This window comes from Archocentrus centrarchus, chromosome 16 (genome assembly GCF_007364275.1).
Source record: "Archocentrus centrarchus isolate MPI-CPG fArcCen1 chromosome 16, fArcCen1, whole genome shotgun sequence".
NCBI lineage: Eukaryota > Metazoa > Chordata > Actinopteri > Cichliformes > Cichlidae > Archocentrus > Archocentrus centrarchus.
The window spans coordinates 8954114-8970683 of record NC_044361.1 but is presented as its reverse complement, the minus strand read 5'-3'; the positions used below and the strand labels follow the sequence as shown (position 1 = coordinate 8970683).

Sequence of the window (16570 nt, the reverse complement as noted above, 5' to 3'; positions counted from 1 at the left end):
GAATGCATAAAAGTTCTTTCACAATCTAAAAAGTATTATTATTTTGTGACATTACGAAATTCCTTTGCACAAACCCGTTTATATACTATTGCTCGAACATAACCGCTATCAGTAAAGTTAGCAAATAAAAAACAGTCAATTCTATCAAACCTGGCAACCAGGCGACAGGAGACGGCAGTACATTTTGACCGTATTTTACTTACTGTTTCTAATTTGACAGTTATGTGTTAGTACATTTATATACGTGTGTATTTTTTAAAGTTGCTCTGGCCGTAGCTCTATTTTACAGAATAAATTTCGATAGATTTTATCTTCTTATAAAGTACCTCAAAGCTGGTTTAAGCGGCTTAAAGTATGTGTGAATGCGCCACCATGTGGTCAACATGGTGCATTACACAATCACATTACCGCCAAACAAACACTAGGCGAGCAGACACATGACAGGCCTGCCAGTTAACGTTTCCAGCTAGAGTCGCCGGCATATTGTTGTTGTAATCATGTTTGTAGCGCGTAGCATCGCGGCAGATCATAAAGATCTAATTCACGACGTGTCGTATGATTTTCACGGCCGGAGGATGGCAACCTGCTCCAGCGACCAAAGCGTCAAGGTGAGCTCTACGTTAGTCTGCTAACTTTAGCGTTAGCTGTTACAGCTAACAGGATAGCCTCACCCACGTTACCCACACCCGAATCTCAGAGACTGAAATTGCTGGCTCTTTTTCCAGCAGTTGTTGACAGACATGGCATGAGGTTGTTTGAGAAATCTGCTGCCCGTTCTTACACTCGAAGGAATGTGCCTTAGTGTAAAATGCTAGTCTGTTAGCAGTGTTGCTTGTAGCATACAAGCTAGCCTGGCTGCAGGTAAGCTGTACAGCTAATGCTGTTAAACGCTGCAGAGTTTTCCGACAGAGCAGTGGAGCTATCTGAATAAATATCTGTATATTGTTTATTATGTGAGGAGTTTTAAGGTTCAGGACGTACGTAGTACAGTCGATGTTACTAACACGTGAGCACATGGGCAATATTTAAGATTGTTTTATTCCACGCAGGTCTGGGACAAAAGTGACAAGGGAGAGTGGCACTGCACAGCCAGCTGGAAGGTAAAACATCATAATTTTCTTTTTATTTATTGCTGTATGTTTGTAGTCAGCTCATACAGTACATTCTATGCTATGAATACAGCTTGAAATTCAAGGTGTTGTTGGCACTGAATAATTTGATGAATGCTGTTCTGTGCAGACGCACAGTGGATCGGTGTGGCGAGTGACCTGGGCACATCCAGAATTTGGGCAGGTTCTAGCTTCCTGCTCCTTTGACAGAACAGCTGCTGTCTGGGAGGAGATTGTAGGGGAATCCAATGACAAGCAGAGGGGACTGAGCCACTGGGTTAGTACCACTGGAGCACTTTTCTGATTTAACATGACTGTTAGATTTCATTCAGGTGTTTAATGTTGGTCTTTTCTAGATTAAGAGAACTACACTAGTGGACAGTAGAACTTCAGTGACTGATGTGAAGTTTGCCCCTAAACACATGGGTCTGATGCTGACCACCTGCTCTGCAGACGGGGTGGTGAGGATCTATGAGGCTCCCGATGTGATGAACCTGAGTCAGTGGTCCCTGCAGCATGAGATCTCCTGCAAGCTCAGTTGCAGCTGCATCTCTTGGAACCCCTCCAGGTTAGACTGCAGTTTTACTTTGTATCAGAAACCATGATGAGTTTAAAATGTATAGAGCAATTCTAGTGCCTTTATATAATCAGCTTATATAGATTAGAGGATGTCAGTAGAAATGGCGACAGAGCTGTGGAGCCTAGTGATGAGGCCCCATGAATATGTAGAATCTTTCCTGCCAGCTGCTTCACAAAAGCCTGATCACACACAGCCCCGTTTAACAGCTCATTTAGGAGTACTGACATCTGCTGGACATTTGATGTACAGCATTCCTGCTCTTATGTTGCATGTTGGGTGATGGATCTCTTAGCATCACCCAACATGCTAAGAGATCCACATGCTCTGGTGCTGTCGGCTTCATTGAACCTCCAGCTTGCATGGGCCGTTTGCAGCTGACTGTGCAGCAGTTAGGATGAGAATTAGCACTTCCACATCTGAGGCCATGGTTCTCAGTTGGAAAAGGGTAGCGTGCCTGCTCCAGTTTGGGAATGAGTTGCTGCCCCAAGTTATTATGTCAAAATCTGCATTAGAGGTATTGTAAAGCCAGATGAAATGAATCTATTGTGGTATATCTAAGTATCAAGAAATCAGCTGTGGTATATCAATAAAGTGTTATATATAGACAGTGGGTGGTGTGCATTTGTGGATAAACAGTTACACGAAATGCTTGGGTGTGTGTGTGTGTGTGTGTGGGGGGGGGGGGGGGGGGGGGGGGGCTTTATTGATTGATTTTTTTACATTCAGGAATAATAATTTTTTTTTTGACGGTGTTGAGGCTCAGGCGATTCCTTCTTTCTGGTATAACTCCCCCAACCTTAGAAAACACTCACAGAGGACTGAAGAAGCAGAAACTGAAGTGCTAGTTTGTTACAGGTGAGGATACAGGTGCTTCTGATTATGCCACTATAAGACTATAATAGTGGATCAGACTCACCTCAGATCATGAAGAAGACTTACTGTATTTCCCACGGCTTTTTCAGCAACTCAAATCACATAATAAGGCAGTTGCGTGATTTCAGAAAACGGGCCCTCGTTTGACTTTTATCACGTGATATTTTGAAAAAACGAAACAGGCCTCGGCATAGGCTTCATTTGGAAACGCCCCCTTTGCTCGACACAGGTCTCAGGGCTTTAGCATCAGATGTAACATCACTAAGGGAGCCGCGACTTAAACATGACAGTTGACATGGTGGAGGGTGTCAGGTTTGGTGGCCTCAGCATCTGCTTGCTGCAGATGATCTGGTGCTGTCGGCTTCATTGAACCTCCAGCTTGCATGGGCCGTTTGCAGCTGACTGTGCAGCAGTTAGGATGAGAATTAGCACTTCCAAATCTGAGGCCATGGTTCTCAGTTGGAAAAGGGTAGCGTGCCTGCTCCAGTTTGGGAATGAGTTGCTGCCCCAAGTTAAAGTATCTTGTGGGTCTTTTTTGTGAGTGGGAGACTAACAGATGAATTGGTGCACTGTGTGCAGTGATGTGGATGTTGTACTGGTCTGTCATGGTGAAGAGAGAGCACAGTATAAAAGCAAAGGTGTCAATTTAACAGTTGATTCATGTTCCTGCCCTTACCTATAGCCATAGGCTCTTTGTATTGAACAAAAGAACGGGATTACGATACAAGCAGCGGGTAAGGAGCTCAGTCAATCAGGAGGGGCTAGTTGAGGTGGTTCAGGCACCTGACAAGGATGCCTCCAAGGTGAGGTGCTTTGGACATATCCAATTGAAAGGAGACCCTAGGGTAGACCCAGGACATGCTGGAGAGAGAGGATTGGGAATGGGTCAACTTCCCACTAGAAGAGCTGGTGATGGTGGTTGTGAGCATCTCTGCTCTCTGAGACAGTTGCCTCCATGATTCTGACCCAGATTGGTGGCAGAGCATGAATGGGTGGATGGATGGACATTTGAAATGTGACAGCAGGAACAGCATAAATGCAGAAAAATAAAAAAATGACGACTGAATTCCGGTTACCCGCTTTGGTTGCAAGGTCCACGTAATGTGCTTGTCAGCTCACTGTTATGGCTCTAGTTAATCTCAGTAATACTGAGTTTGGTACAGTTGGAGGTCAGACACGATCAAGTCAGATATTCCACAATGAAAACGCTCAGTTACTCACAGTACCAACTGTAAACATAGCTGACTGTGTTGTCTTCTCAAGATGGGTGTGAGCATGTGCAGCGTCAGCAGAGATTTGTTAGATTCATCAATAAATCAAAGGCAGATACACAGAGATGCGTAGAAGCCTATGACACAGAATATTTACATTGAGTTAGAATATTGCAGACAGCAGCCCACCAAACACTACCATGTTTCAGACCAACTTCATCCTGTACTAATAAAGTGGAATTTGGTTTCAGAGCTCTGATTTCAAGAATGGGTCCTCTTTATCTCAGTGTTTCAAGCAGTAGGTTGGAAATTTTTGAGGTCTGATTTATTTAGAGGGTGTCACAACAAAGCTCCCATTGCCCCCACCAACATGGTGGGAGAACAGTGCTGCCTTTGTGTGCTACACATACTCTCATAGTTCATGCGAGAGGTTTAAAACAATTTGTTGTGCACACGGCAACTTAGTAGCAGCTTTGTAAAGCACATTAAACTAAAGAAAAAGTGCACTTCAGAAGAGTTAATTTCAGTTTGTTGAGTGGACTACACAATGCACGCATCAGCCAGTGATGTAATAACAGCACGGTTCATCAGCCACTTAGAAACTGTGATTGGTGTAGAACTGAGTATTCATCAAATTCTGTCTAGGACTAGTTCCTTTGGGAGTTTGAGGAGATGCTCCCCTCTTTACAATAGTTTTTGTCAGACCTGTGTTAAATTCAACACATTTTGTAACTTGACCTCTTTATGTGTATGTAACATCATGCTGTTAAAATTCCATTTGTGTAAACTTGTGTTGTCTCCTACCACCAGCTCTCGCGCCCATCCTCCCATGTTTGCTGTGGGGAGTGACGACAGCAATGTAGCATACGGTGGGAAGGTTCAGATCTATGAGTACAATGAAAACACGCGGTGGGTATTTGCTATTGGTGATGCATGTATTATTGTATTAATAAGAAATAAATAAATAATACATTTTAATATTTATCTGTTTAAAAGGAAATATGCCAAAGCAGAGACGCTTATGACGGTCACTGATGCAGTCCATGATATTGCATTTGCTCCTAACCTGGGAAGATCTTTCCATGTGCTCGCCATTGCAACAAAAGATGTTCGAATATTTAAGCTTGTTCCTATGAGGTGAGGTTTTGCCCTTTGTATTGTCTTACTCCACAAACTGGTGGAGTCATACAAGTACTGCACTGAGCCCCTGCATGCAGTTTCTCAGCAGGTGTACTTCTGCAGCTAACTTTTTAAAATAATGAACAATAACATCTGTTTAAAATGTCATTAATAAAAGTTTGGCACAAAAGAACTCCATTTCATGTATCTTGGGTGCTGACAGGAAGGAGAGCACGTCCACAGGACCCACCAAGTTTGAAGTGCAGATTGTGGCTCAGTTTGACAACCATAACTCCCAGGTGTGGCGTGTGAGCTGGAATATCACCAGCACCCTGCTGGCCTCCTCTGGGGATGATGGCTGTGTGCGCCTCTGGAAAGGTAGGAGGACTGTTGACAACTGCTTATTTTGGCTTCCTTTCACTTCAGTGACAGCTTTAATAAAACCTGTTTTAATGCTGATGTTTAAGAAATTAATTTGTACAAAGTTCGGTGAATAGTGTCTTTCACCAGGTGTCTTTTCTTATAGTTGGCATCAGTCATTTTCAAAATGATGGATTTAGTGGTCCAGCTGTGTAAACAAAGCTGATATTTTTGCACAGGGTGATGGCCGGTTCTCATCAAACCACAACAGCTTTTTTCTCTATGGCCTGGGGTGCAAATAGGTACTCAGGAATACATGTTGCAATTAGGTTGACCAGTGTTTTTGTTTTCAGGGTACCGATCCCAGTTCTTAGTAACATGCAGACTCAATACTAGGATATTGATTTAGTCATAGCTTAAATTGTCCAGTCATTCAAAGTCATTTCACACCAGACTAGTTCATGAAAAAAATCCATCCTGTTCGGTTTGCTCGTCTCGGTTCGGGAAATGTTTGTTGTTCAGGTCAGGTCATCTGCAAAAAAGCCGTTTGCCAGTAACCCAACTGAAGGGGCAGAAGGGTAAGTGTCTAGTCAGGTTGTGGAAATGGCAAAGGAGGCCCAGAGCTGGAGGATACATTAGTAGCAGCGTCGTTTTGGTCTGCTGTGCAGGACCATTTTGGATTCAGTGCTATCTATGATGACGGCGGTAAGAAAGTGGTGGATAAAAACGCGACGGTGTGTAAGCACTGTGCAACACATGTTGCTTATGCTAGCAGCAACACGTCCAATATGTTGGCTCATCTATGGAGACATCACCCCACTGTGTCAATTTACACTGCAAGGAAGAGACTCGGGTAGGAAAGAACAACTTCTACTACCCGCAGCTATTAAAACAGCCTCTTGGTGAGAAGTCAGATGGGGGTAAAATCCATAACCAAAGCACTGGGAAGTTTCATAGCTAAAGCTATGCAGCCTTATGCCGTGGTAGATGATGCAGGATTTCAGCATATGATTCAAGTACTCGAGCCACGCTATGATATTCCCTCCCGCCAACATTTCAGCAGCACGGTAATTTCTGAAGAAACAGAACGAGCAATTGTCAGAGAGTTGTCCGACACCTCATATGTAGCTCTTACTACTGATGGGTGGAGCTCCAGGGCCACTGAGTTTCCTAACTGTGATTGCTCATTACATTACTGTGGAGTGGCAGATGAAAAGAATGTATGTATTGCATGCACTAAGGTAGCAGTTTGTCAGCATAAATATTCATTCTTACTGGTCTTATTTTTAGCTCCTTTTTGTTCTCTTCATCTCCTCATCTTAGAAATATGCTTTTAAAGCTGTTAAGTGCTACCTAGAGTCCAAGTCTCATGGTGTTTGTTGCTGAGCCAGTATTATGCAGTGGGTTTTCTGAGAGCTTGTACACTGATGTACCGTATTTTCCGGAGTATAAGTCGCACTTTTTTTCATAGTTTGGCTGGGGGTGCGACCTATACTCCGGAGCGACGTATATGTGACATTTATAACACATGAACCAAAATACTCCAGCCACTTGACATCTCCGTGAACTGCAGCTTTAAGGCAGTCTTGCGTAACCTGTGGGCGCAGTGGATGATGTATGGAGAGCACAGCTTAACGGCAACTGGGAGAATGCGCCACCCAACTTTCCTGGAAGTCATTGGATGGATCAAGAAAACATGGGCTTCAGTGACAACCAAACCATCCTGTTGGGATTCAGAAAGGCTGTAATAATTGGAACTGCAGCTGACGACGAGTCTGACTAACGCGACACAGAAGAGGAAGCGGCGCTTCGTCTACGGAGTGTACGGAATTGTTTAGAAGTGACACCGAAGATGAAGAATTCAATGGATTGATGGTTTGGTTAACTTGTTAGTATGTTCTTTATGCTATGGTTATTGGAATAACTTAATGTTACGTTAACATACCGAACATGTGTTCGTTGTGCGTCATGTAGCTGAATGTGCTACGTTAGCATAACGTAGGCGTAACCGTGTTCGTCCTGTTCTTTAATCCATTATTATTTTAAATTGCCGTTCAAGGTGGAATTTCTGCTCTGGGTCTCGGATTCTATCAACCCCCCCCCCCAAAAAAAAGTGCGACTTATAGTCCAGTGCGACCTATATATGTTTTTTTCTTCTTTATTATGCATTTTTTGGCTGGTGCGACCTATACTCCGGAGCGACTTATAGTCCGAAAAATACGGTAGATAAGATGGGGTAAAAAAAGAATGAGCTCAAAATGCTGCAGCTGATCAATAACACCTGTCACAAAAATGGTTGTGCAGTTAGTTGTAACATTTTGTTAGCTGTCTGTAAATATAAGCACTCATGTAGATTATCAAATGATTTGTGTGCTTCAGAGAACTGCGCTGCTCTGGAAGAATACCAGATATTCAAGTGGAGAAAAGAGCCACACGTGAACACTTATTATACCGGGGTTTTAGATTTAAAGTGGGACGGCTAAGTAAAACCTATGACAGTAAAAAATTCAGCAGTCAGATTCTTTCCCTTCTCCTTTGTGTAGGAAATAAATGCCGACTTTACCTTCTGTCTCTGCAGCTAACTACATGGACAACTGGAAGTGCACTGGCATCCTGAAGGGAGATGGCAGCCCGCTGACAAGTTCATCTGGTCAGCCTACAGCCATGAATACCGTGGTGGGCTCCTCTGTTCAGTCCTCCCAGAATTCCCTAAACGGGATGTCTGCAGGAAGGTAGGTGGTGTGGTGCGTCTGACGCCACTCACCCAGCCCCTCCCGAACCAGTCAGAACTGACAACTTTAAAAAAAGCCTCACACTGACTGGGAGTACAGCTGCTCACTGACAAGCGTGTTGGACTCACACTGATCTGGTGCTGCACTCATGCAAAGAGCTTGGCTTCTGGTTTCCACCAAAATGGGTTCTCTGCATCGAGCCTGTGGAGCCGGATGTGTTGTGGTGTTGTTTTCTGAGTGACTTTTTCTCGATTTATACTGATGCATGTAATAAGAATTGTTCCGCTTTGCACCGTGAGTGTAAGGGCTTACTGTTTTCTTAATATAAAAAGGAAAATAAATCTGTTTATATGAATTGAATATGTGGCCATTTTTTCAATTTGCAGAGCTATTTTGGCATATAGAACAGAAACGTGCTGTTAGGTTGCATTTTGTAGATGAATTTGATCAGCTTAAGTCCACATTTAACAACTTTGTGACAATTTCAGTATTCGGAGAAGGGAATAAACTGAAGTGCAGCAAAAAAATTCTAGAGGATATGCTGACTGTAAGATTCTGACCTGATAGCCAATGTTGATACTTTATTTTTCTTTTCTTTTTTTAGGCTTTTGATTGTGTTTTTGTTATTTATTTCTCCCATTAGTTCTGCATAGTCTTTTAACACTTCATAACTTAGTTTAGCTTCATTTTAGCCAGCTCAAGATTAAAATTGGTCCCTGATGTTGACAAATACCATCTTATAATAACAGATATGATGATATCAGTGAACAGTGTCAGGTGATAGAGATATTTGGCCAACATATGAATGCATCCCGAATATTTTCTTCTTATTTCTCTTTTATATTTGAGTGTCTCCTTGAACAAGTAATGCCAAACTCTTTGCTGAGGCTTGAATGAACTTTATTAACCAACTGTAAACACACTGAATGAGTGTGAATACAGCCACTGCAAGCCATATTCAAAAACAAGACCACGGAGCAACAACACATTCCTCCTTCATATAAATGAAATTCATTCTCATTCCTCACCAGTTGTTACTTCATATTGCCACCTTATTGCTCTGAGTGAATTTGCTCTTAGCAACTTTACTTGTTTTTAGCAGTTATTATTACTCCTCATTCACACATCTAGCCTCAGTGGTTGCTGTGTAGCAGAAGTTGTGTGACAAAATTTGGATGATAAATGAACAGACGTTAACAAACGTCTAAGCTCCAGAGTGTGGCTGTATTTATGTTCAATTTGATAACCTCAGACTTAACAAAAACTTGTATTTTCATGTTTTTGACTCAACTTGTGATTCACCTCTAACCTGAGTAACACAAAGTCTGTGTACTGTAAGACAGTTAACTTCGTCAGCCGAATTTGATTGTGTAGAGCAGTGTGTGAAGTTTTTCTTACATCAGAAATGAGTGTGAAGTGGGGTTTGAAGTAATGTGCTATTGTGCTGCTTATTGCATGCAGGATTGGCAAGAAAGCTCCCTTTGCTCCTCCCCTGCGGCACCTGACCTCTCCAAAGATATACCAGCCACCCACATATTACTAATGTGTCTTGTGCATCAGCTCCCAGTTTCCCGTATTTGAAATGTAAGACTCTGTAATACATGTCACAACTGGATACCCGGGTTTTACTTTATTTGGCATGAAATCTGGCACGAGCCTTCCAGTTCATTTTTTCTGATTCTTTTTGTTTTGTTTTGCCAGGTTCACTGCTTAAACATTTCTTAAAAAATAAACTTGTCATTACTCTGTCTGCTTCCCTCTTAACTTGTTAGTTTTTAGGCAGAACATGCACCCTTCTTTTAATTTCTCCTTTTTGCTTCCTTTTATTTTTTTACCCTCTTGTATATTCCTTTTGTTGTCTCTTCTCCCCGTCCACGTATTTGCTGTCTTTGTCTCCTCTTCCTCCTCGTTTTTCTTTCTTTAGGTATTTCTTTCCTCCTCTGGACCCTCCCAGAGCGGGTATTGTGTATGGTCACCTGCTGCCTCCTTCCTCCCTAATAGAGCACTGTGATAGTGAGCCCATTCAGCCTCAGCAACAGGCTCTTCCCCACAGGCTCTCCTCCAGGGCACTGCTGCCCTTACCAGAAGCTGAAGGACAATGATGTTTGTTTGTTTTCCCTCCTCTGTGTGTTTATTTGAGTTAAATAAGATGTGTTACAGTTTTAAAGGGTTGTGGGTGAACAAAAAAACTGCCTTTCATTTCTAATAAAGAACTTTTTCTCTGTTTTCTAATGGTTCTTTTTTTTTCTTTCTCTGCATTAATTAGAAAAAAGCTTTGGGAAATCTAATGAAGGTGTGCTGGTAGGGAGAGTAATTTAAATGTAGTAGTAGTCTGCAAATAATAAACTGCACAAAAAAATATTAAGCTAATGTGGAAAGTGTTTTGGTGGGGAAAGGAGGGACGGGAGTCATTGGGCAGTGTTGGCCGGTAAAATTGGAAAACCTCAATCATTTGTGCCTGCAAGGGGGAAATGTTTACCCTTCTGCTTGTGTAAGTCTATAATTACACTAGGTGGAAGTAAGACTCAGAACTAAATGATATAAAGAGGGTGCTATTCTTGAATATTTCCCCATTTACAAACAAAAAAAAGCATTGATTCCACATGATGGGTGACTGGAAATAACTCATCTTGAAGATTGTTTTTTTCCAAGCTTTTGAATCTGGAGTTTGCCTCTTGGAGGCTGCTGTGTTTCTCTACAGGTTGACTGCCAGTTTGATCCTGGGGCATACAGCTCTTTATTTTTTATTTATTTGGTGTGAACAGCTGACTTCTGGCTGTTTTGTTAATGCCATATAATTTCTTGGGAGTGTTAAGGATCACATGACAGCATGGGGCAATTTTCCTGCCAATGTCACTCTTAAAATTAGACAAAGCTAACAATGTATGCCATTTGAATTGACACAGGGATTACATTGACATGAAGGACATTTCATATCCTAGCACACCTAAAACACGGAATGCATGGGATGGCATTTCTCTCAGCAGTCAGCTGTCTGCAAGCCTAGGCACTCTTGCAGCTGCTTGGCAGGACATATGATACAATAAAATCCTTACTTGGCCAGTAACACATACTTTACTTCTCTTGTGTGAGTGTACATTTTGCTTAACATAACTAAATAAATATATAAACTTTTACAGTTGAATTTGTAGTTACCAACTGTATATTAAATTATCAGATACGTTGTGGCTGGGGTGCAAAGGAGCGCATCCCTTTTTTCCTTCACCTAAGGACAGGCGCTTGACTAAATGAATGGGCTATTTTCTTAACTGTCCCAAGCATAGAGTCATTGGCTCCAAGCAGCCAAGTCCTACGGAACGACATGAATCTTAGCCAATCACTACTGGCGATTTCCTCCCTCATAGTTTTGTTGGCCAGTCAGAGTTGTCTGGAATTGTCTAAGTCCCGCCTTCGTGATATGACGCTCACGCGGGCTTCCTGTGGCTTCTGGGCGCTGTTTAGTCCTCCGAGCTATTGTACGGATTGTTTGATATGTTTGATTTTAAGTAATAATGATGAGTCTAAGTTTTTTTGAAGTTACATTTGGGACTTAGCTACATTCAATATCGCATCTGAACCAGTTTATAAAGACAAAATTCGAGTTGGAGTAAAACTTGTTCATCCCCGGGCCCGCTCACTTCTGGAGTATTGAATGTGAGTTTAAGTCCAACTAACGTTTATAATTTAGTTCCCTGGCTGGAGAATAACAATCTAAGAGGAAATGTTTAGCGAGCAGGTGTAACTCGTTCACTTATCTGTGCTGTCTGCAGATTATCTCCTCATAAAGTCTGATTTAATGAACGAAAATAGTGGAGAAGCTCAAATTTGGAGTGTGCTGGCGACTTCGACAGACCCACTTGTTTTTAGCAAGTAGCTAGTTAGCTTAAAAGTTAACCCACCTTGTGTAGTTGGTTAGTTAAGTTCTCTTAATTTGTTTAATCAATAAGTTTAAACCGTATACCCGCGAAACAACGTGTATGAAAACATTTAAGAAAAAGGAAATACTTAAGTCAGTAGTTTTCACAATTGAAAATTGATATTAAGCACTTGAGGCGACAGTTTGTTGTGATTTGGCGCTATATAAATAAAATTTAATTGATTTAAGCAGCTGATCATTTTTTTTAAATAGGCTTACAAATGACGCTTTTTTGAGTAATACTAATCTGCGCTTTATTGCTACTGTTCATTCTTTCTAGACATTACAGATGCTCATCACCTGAACTGAACCCAAGCCACATTTGGCAGTCACCCTGATCCCTTCGAAAGCAATGGCAGACAGTTTTTACAAACTGGAAGACGAAGCCTTCCCAAGTTTCCTCTGCAAGTCTCTGGACAGCACTAGTGGCCGCCCCACACTGGGAAATGTGACATTGGGATCAGGCCCAGGGCTGCCGGTGGCTGCCTCTACAGTGGCTAAAATTAGACCGGGCCCTGACAACAGGTGGGAGTATGCTGTTGGCTTTGGACAGATGTGACTTGTTGTAGAAATGCATTCTGAGTCATCACACTGGCAAATGTTAGTTCTCAAGTTCTTTGTTTGCCATACATAGATAGTAATATTGCAAAACTGTATATATGTACATGTTTGTTAACTCTTTATGGTCTCTGACTTATTTCACAAAAGTTGTAGCTAATATATTCATCCTGGGTCAGTCTATAGCTGCCAAATTTAATTTAGGTAATAATTATCTACAATTATTTTCTGTGTTAACAAGCAGTTTCTTTGTGCTACGTGCTCATTTTACAGAGAAGATCCTGTTGACGCTTCATACCTGGATGGCAGAGTGCTGCAGCAGGTCGACCTACTGTCTCCTGGAGAGGAAAAGCCCAAGTTTGCCCTCAGCTTCAAAGATGACATGTGAGTGTATACATACATGTGGTCAACACTGCTCATTTATGTTTTGCAAGGCTGGTGTGAAATATAGGGTTAAAAAAACCAAAAAAAAAACCTTTATTGTGTAATACTGCAGCCAACTTCCACTTGTTGGATCAACAGAATAGATATAATGAAAAAGTTCTGTCAGCTGAAGGATGAGAAACCAAACACTAAAATGTAGTAGCTCTCATCTTTTAGTGCAGATTTTGCCTGACGTGTGCACCTGTGGCTTCTTTGTGAAAATGAATGTAATTTTTCTTTAAGTTTTTTTGCAAATTTCGGAGAAGTGGATACACACAGTTGTCCAAATGCTTCTTGGGTTATTTGTATGTGTAACAGCCTTATTGTTAGTATGGATTTTTGCCAAAGTAAGTACTAATATTGTAAACATGCATTTTGTAAAACTGTGACATGTTAATTGTGTAAAATGTTGCCATTCTGCTTGTACTGTTTATCTGACTAGAGGGTAAAACCCTTTTTTGAGAAATTTGTTATTTGGGGAGGGGTTACAAGTAGATTAGTAATTACTTTAACTCTTTCTGCATGTTTTACTGATGTGTTTCTAATGATTTACATCCCTGCTTGTGTTACAGGGACAATGCAGATGACTTCATTGCAGCCCATCGTCTTTCAGACAAGCTTGTGAAGATTAATCTGGATGAGAGCGCGTCCAGAAACCAAGGCTCCATGCTGGGCTTTGGTCCAATGCAGACAGGCTCTGTGTATGGCCGGCCCACAGAACTTGGAACAGGTAAAGGCTCTTACTTCTGTCTAGCTTTACAGGCAAAACTCTTTGCCCTGGCTCTGCTCTCCTTTCCAGGCACAGGTTAAATCATATTTCTGGCTTCTTCTGGTTTGTTTAAGTGACTCCGTTCTGTTATTCATACATAGTTCACTTTTACATTGTGTACATTGCTGTTGTGGCAGTGGAAAAAAAAACAAACAAAATGCACATGAGTTATTTGCCATATGGGCCCTTAAATGTTGTTAATGACTAAATGTTTGTTTTGTTAGTTTTGTTCTTGGAGGGAGTGTGTGTGTGTGTGTGGGGGTATTTTCCTGTGTGTACATGCTTATTTGATTCAACTTTCATCGAGAATAATAGCAAACAGTACTCTCGTAGGGTTAAAGGATAAATATTGCCATTTATGACACCCTGTAACTTAATTTTTTGCTGGAATTATTGAAGTTGAGCTTTGGTATATACAGAATAAATCTCTGATAGACAAAATAAAGACAAAGGCTGGCTATATCCAAGTACTATGTTTGAGTGGTACTAATGAACTTCCTGTGTGTGTGTGTGTGTGTGTGTGTGTGTGTGTGTGTGTGTCTGTCTGTCTCTCATGACAGATCTGTCAACTGGGCTTCTGACTTTTGCTCATTTTGGCCATAAAGATGTCTCGGATACAAAGGTACCAACTTTTCCATGCAGGCTGATCAGTTGCCAGTTGATTTCTCTTTATCATATGTCTGACTGTTATTCAAATCTTTGGAGTATCTGGACTATTTCTTCCCTCACTCATTTGGTATGTTCTGTATTTTCAGTCACATGGGCAAAAATGCAGTGTTAATGGACTCTCTGGGCAGTATTTACTTAGATGTGAATAGTATTATATTTTGTATATATTCATTTTGTTGGGTCAGGATCAAACCTCATTCAAAACTTTTTGAGCTATCGTTTTTACAGACAGAATGTCACACGGTTGTAACCACTACCAAAAAACAAACCTCCTTGTTGGAGGTAATAAAAATGTATAAATTCAAACCATGGAATTTAGAAGGCCTCAACTATGGAATATACAGTATTTCCAATCAAACTCAATCAACATTTCTGTAAAGCCCCTTCCATTGCATTCCTCTATTGTTCAGTCCATACAGGTTCAGACTTTACCAGCTACAGTCGAGGACAACCACGTACAGAGCGAAGGAGTGGGGAGTGACCATTTTAGTGACAGCAACTCAAGCTTCCTGGCCAATGAGAAGCTCATGTCTGTGGACAGCATGAGTAGCGACCTCACAGGTAAGACTCACCGTCCTCTTCCAGAGTCTGACTTTTAAGTGCATAGAGTTTGCATACTTTATACAGCATTCATATTTAGATTGTATACATTTAACACAGAGCAGGTGTATTGTTTGTGATTCAGTCTCTCACACATACTTGGTGTTTGGTCACCAGATGATGACATTGATTTAAACAACCTGCCTGATGACGAGCTGGAGCTGTACTTCAATAAGCTGGTCCCTCCTGCCATGCAGAGAGGCAGAGTGGAGGGCCAGGAGATTCCTGCAACAGTAAGACTCTTTCCACAAGGCTATTCTCTCTACTTTGCTGGCTTTACTGACTCGTACACTTTGCTAGCACCACTTTAAAAAAAAAAATGTAAGCCAAAACAATAAAAATACACGTATTCACCTATTCTCTGAATCTGTTTCTGAGTCCTCATTAATACAGTGTATCTTTTATAGGGTGTACCAGGTGCTGCTCGTGTCCTTTCCAACCCAAGTTCTGCAGAGCCAGAACAGTATAGAGATCAGTTCCTTGATCACTCTGATCAGGTGAGCACATTGACACAGCCATTGCTTTGTGGCTGTGTGCTGATGTCAGCTTAAATAGAGAATGGTAACTAAAAGTACAGTTTAGAAATCTAACCTTGAAAATTAGGGTTCAGTAGGAGCATTGAATGCTTGATTGTTGGCTTGCTTGTGCCTTTTCAGATTTCACATTTGCTTCAAATAACAAAACCTGTTATGGTCCCTTTCTTTCTATTTTTTAATTTTTTAATTTTTTTCTGTATAATGTGTGCCATTTCTTCAGGAGGATTTCCAGATGCCTGATGTACGCCTGGCTGCCACAGGCATGGACTCCTGTCCAGCCAGTGATGAGGACACAGAGGATGAGCTGGAATCTGCAAGAAGGAGCAGTAATGCTTCTAGGACACGGCTGCTGCCAAGCACATCCAGACAACTGGTTAGAAATGCAAAAGATGTTTTTACACTTTTGAATCTAGTTTTGAACTCCACTAGCTCCACAATCTTTATCAAAATGACCAGCACTCTTACCATCATTTTACTTTCTGTTTGTGTTTTTCTTTGTGTGAATTGACAGGTTGGAGAAAGTAACCGTCCCACTTTCAGGCCAGGTCTAGAAGGGGGCAGTTCTGAGGATGAGGCTTCCAGTGGTCGCGGTGGTCCATCCTCGTCTGGGATCGGACACAGACGCTCTGCTGAAGGACAAGTCATCAACCCTCCTGTCACAGGTGTAACACACATCTTTAATGTTTTTTTCCACTGTATTTGTGTCTTTGTAGAACTTTGTTTTTTCTGCTTTCTCAGCATATATTATTATTATTATGATTATTGCTGACAAAACAATAAGACAACAGTGCCATCATATTTTAAATCCAGCAGTATGTCATGTGGACGTGAGAAACTGATGCCCAAACCTCGTATAACCCACAGTTTGTTCTGTGTTGCTGTGTAACACCAGGGGATGGAGGAGGTGGGGATGGGAGCAGTGGCAGTGAAGAAAGTGGAAATGATGGAGGAGTGTCGACCATCCCTCTTCCAGCGACTGTCCAGACCACCTACGATGCCTTGCGCGGGTTGGGGATTGTGGGTAGCAGTGCTGTTGGTGAAGATGAGGATGATAATCTGACCAGTCTTTCAGTACATGGAAGAATCAGCCTTCCCAGACACACAGAGGTAGGAAT

The 16570-nt window shown here is 41.7% G+C and overlaps 2 protein-coding genes across 3 annotated transcripts in view; both read left to right on the top strand.

The window, feature by feature from the left end:
* Positions 1–374: 374 nt before the first annotated feature.
* Positions 375–10211, top strand: seh1l (SEH1-like (S. cerevisiae)). Of its 2 annotated transcripts, none has more exons than XM_030749327.1 (9): positions 375–608; positions 1050–1100; positions 1240–1386; positions 1466–1677; positions 4584–4682; positions 4770–4910; positions 5116–5270; positions 7831–7984; positions 9909–10211. In XM_030749327.1, exons 1-9 carry the CDS (start codon positions 498–500, stop codon positions 10084–10086), a joined length of 1248 nt encoding a protein of 415 aa, XP_030605187.1. In that variant the 5' UTR covers positions 375–497; the 3' UTR covers positions 10087–10211. The 2 variants fall into 2 exon arrangements, with proteins under 2 accessions (XP_030605187.1, XP_030605188.1); XM_030749328.1 differs by having other exon boundaries at positions 377–608; positions 9446–10051.
* Positions 10212–11408: 1197 nt separating this feature from the next.
* cep192 (centrosomal protein 192) overlaps positions 11409–16570 on the top strand; it is a 32006-nt gene continuing 26844 nt past the window's right edge. Inside the window, exons 1-11 of the mRNA XM_030749326.1 lie at positions 11409–11638; positions 12181–12425; positions 12732–12842; positions 13454–13611; positions 14211–14272; positions 14730–14880; positions 15037–15152; positions 15327–15416; positions 15676–15828; positions 15967–16117; positions 16348–16562. Of these exons, the coding sequence (XP_030605186.1) occupies positions 12253–12425; positions 12732–12842; positions 13454–13611; positions 14211–14272; positions 14730–14880; positions 15037–15152; positions 15327–15416; positions 15676–15828; positions 15967–16117; positions 16348–16562 (1380 nt within the window). The 5' untranslated portion in view covers positions 11409–11638; positions 12181–12252. The remainder of the gene's footprint in view (positions 11639–12180; positions 12426–12731; positions 12843–13453; positions 13612–14210; positions 14273–14729; positions 14881–15036; positions 15153–15326; positions 15417–15675; positions 15829–15966; positions 16118–16347; positions 16563–16570) is intronic.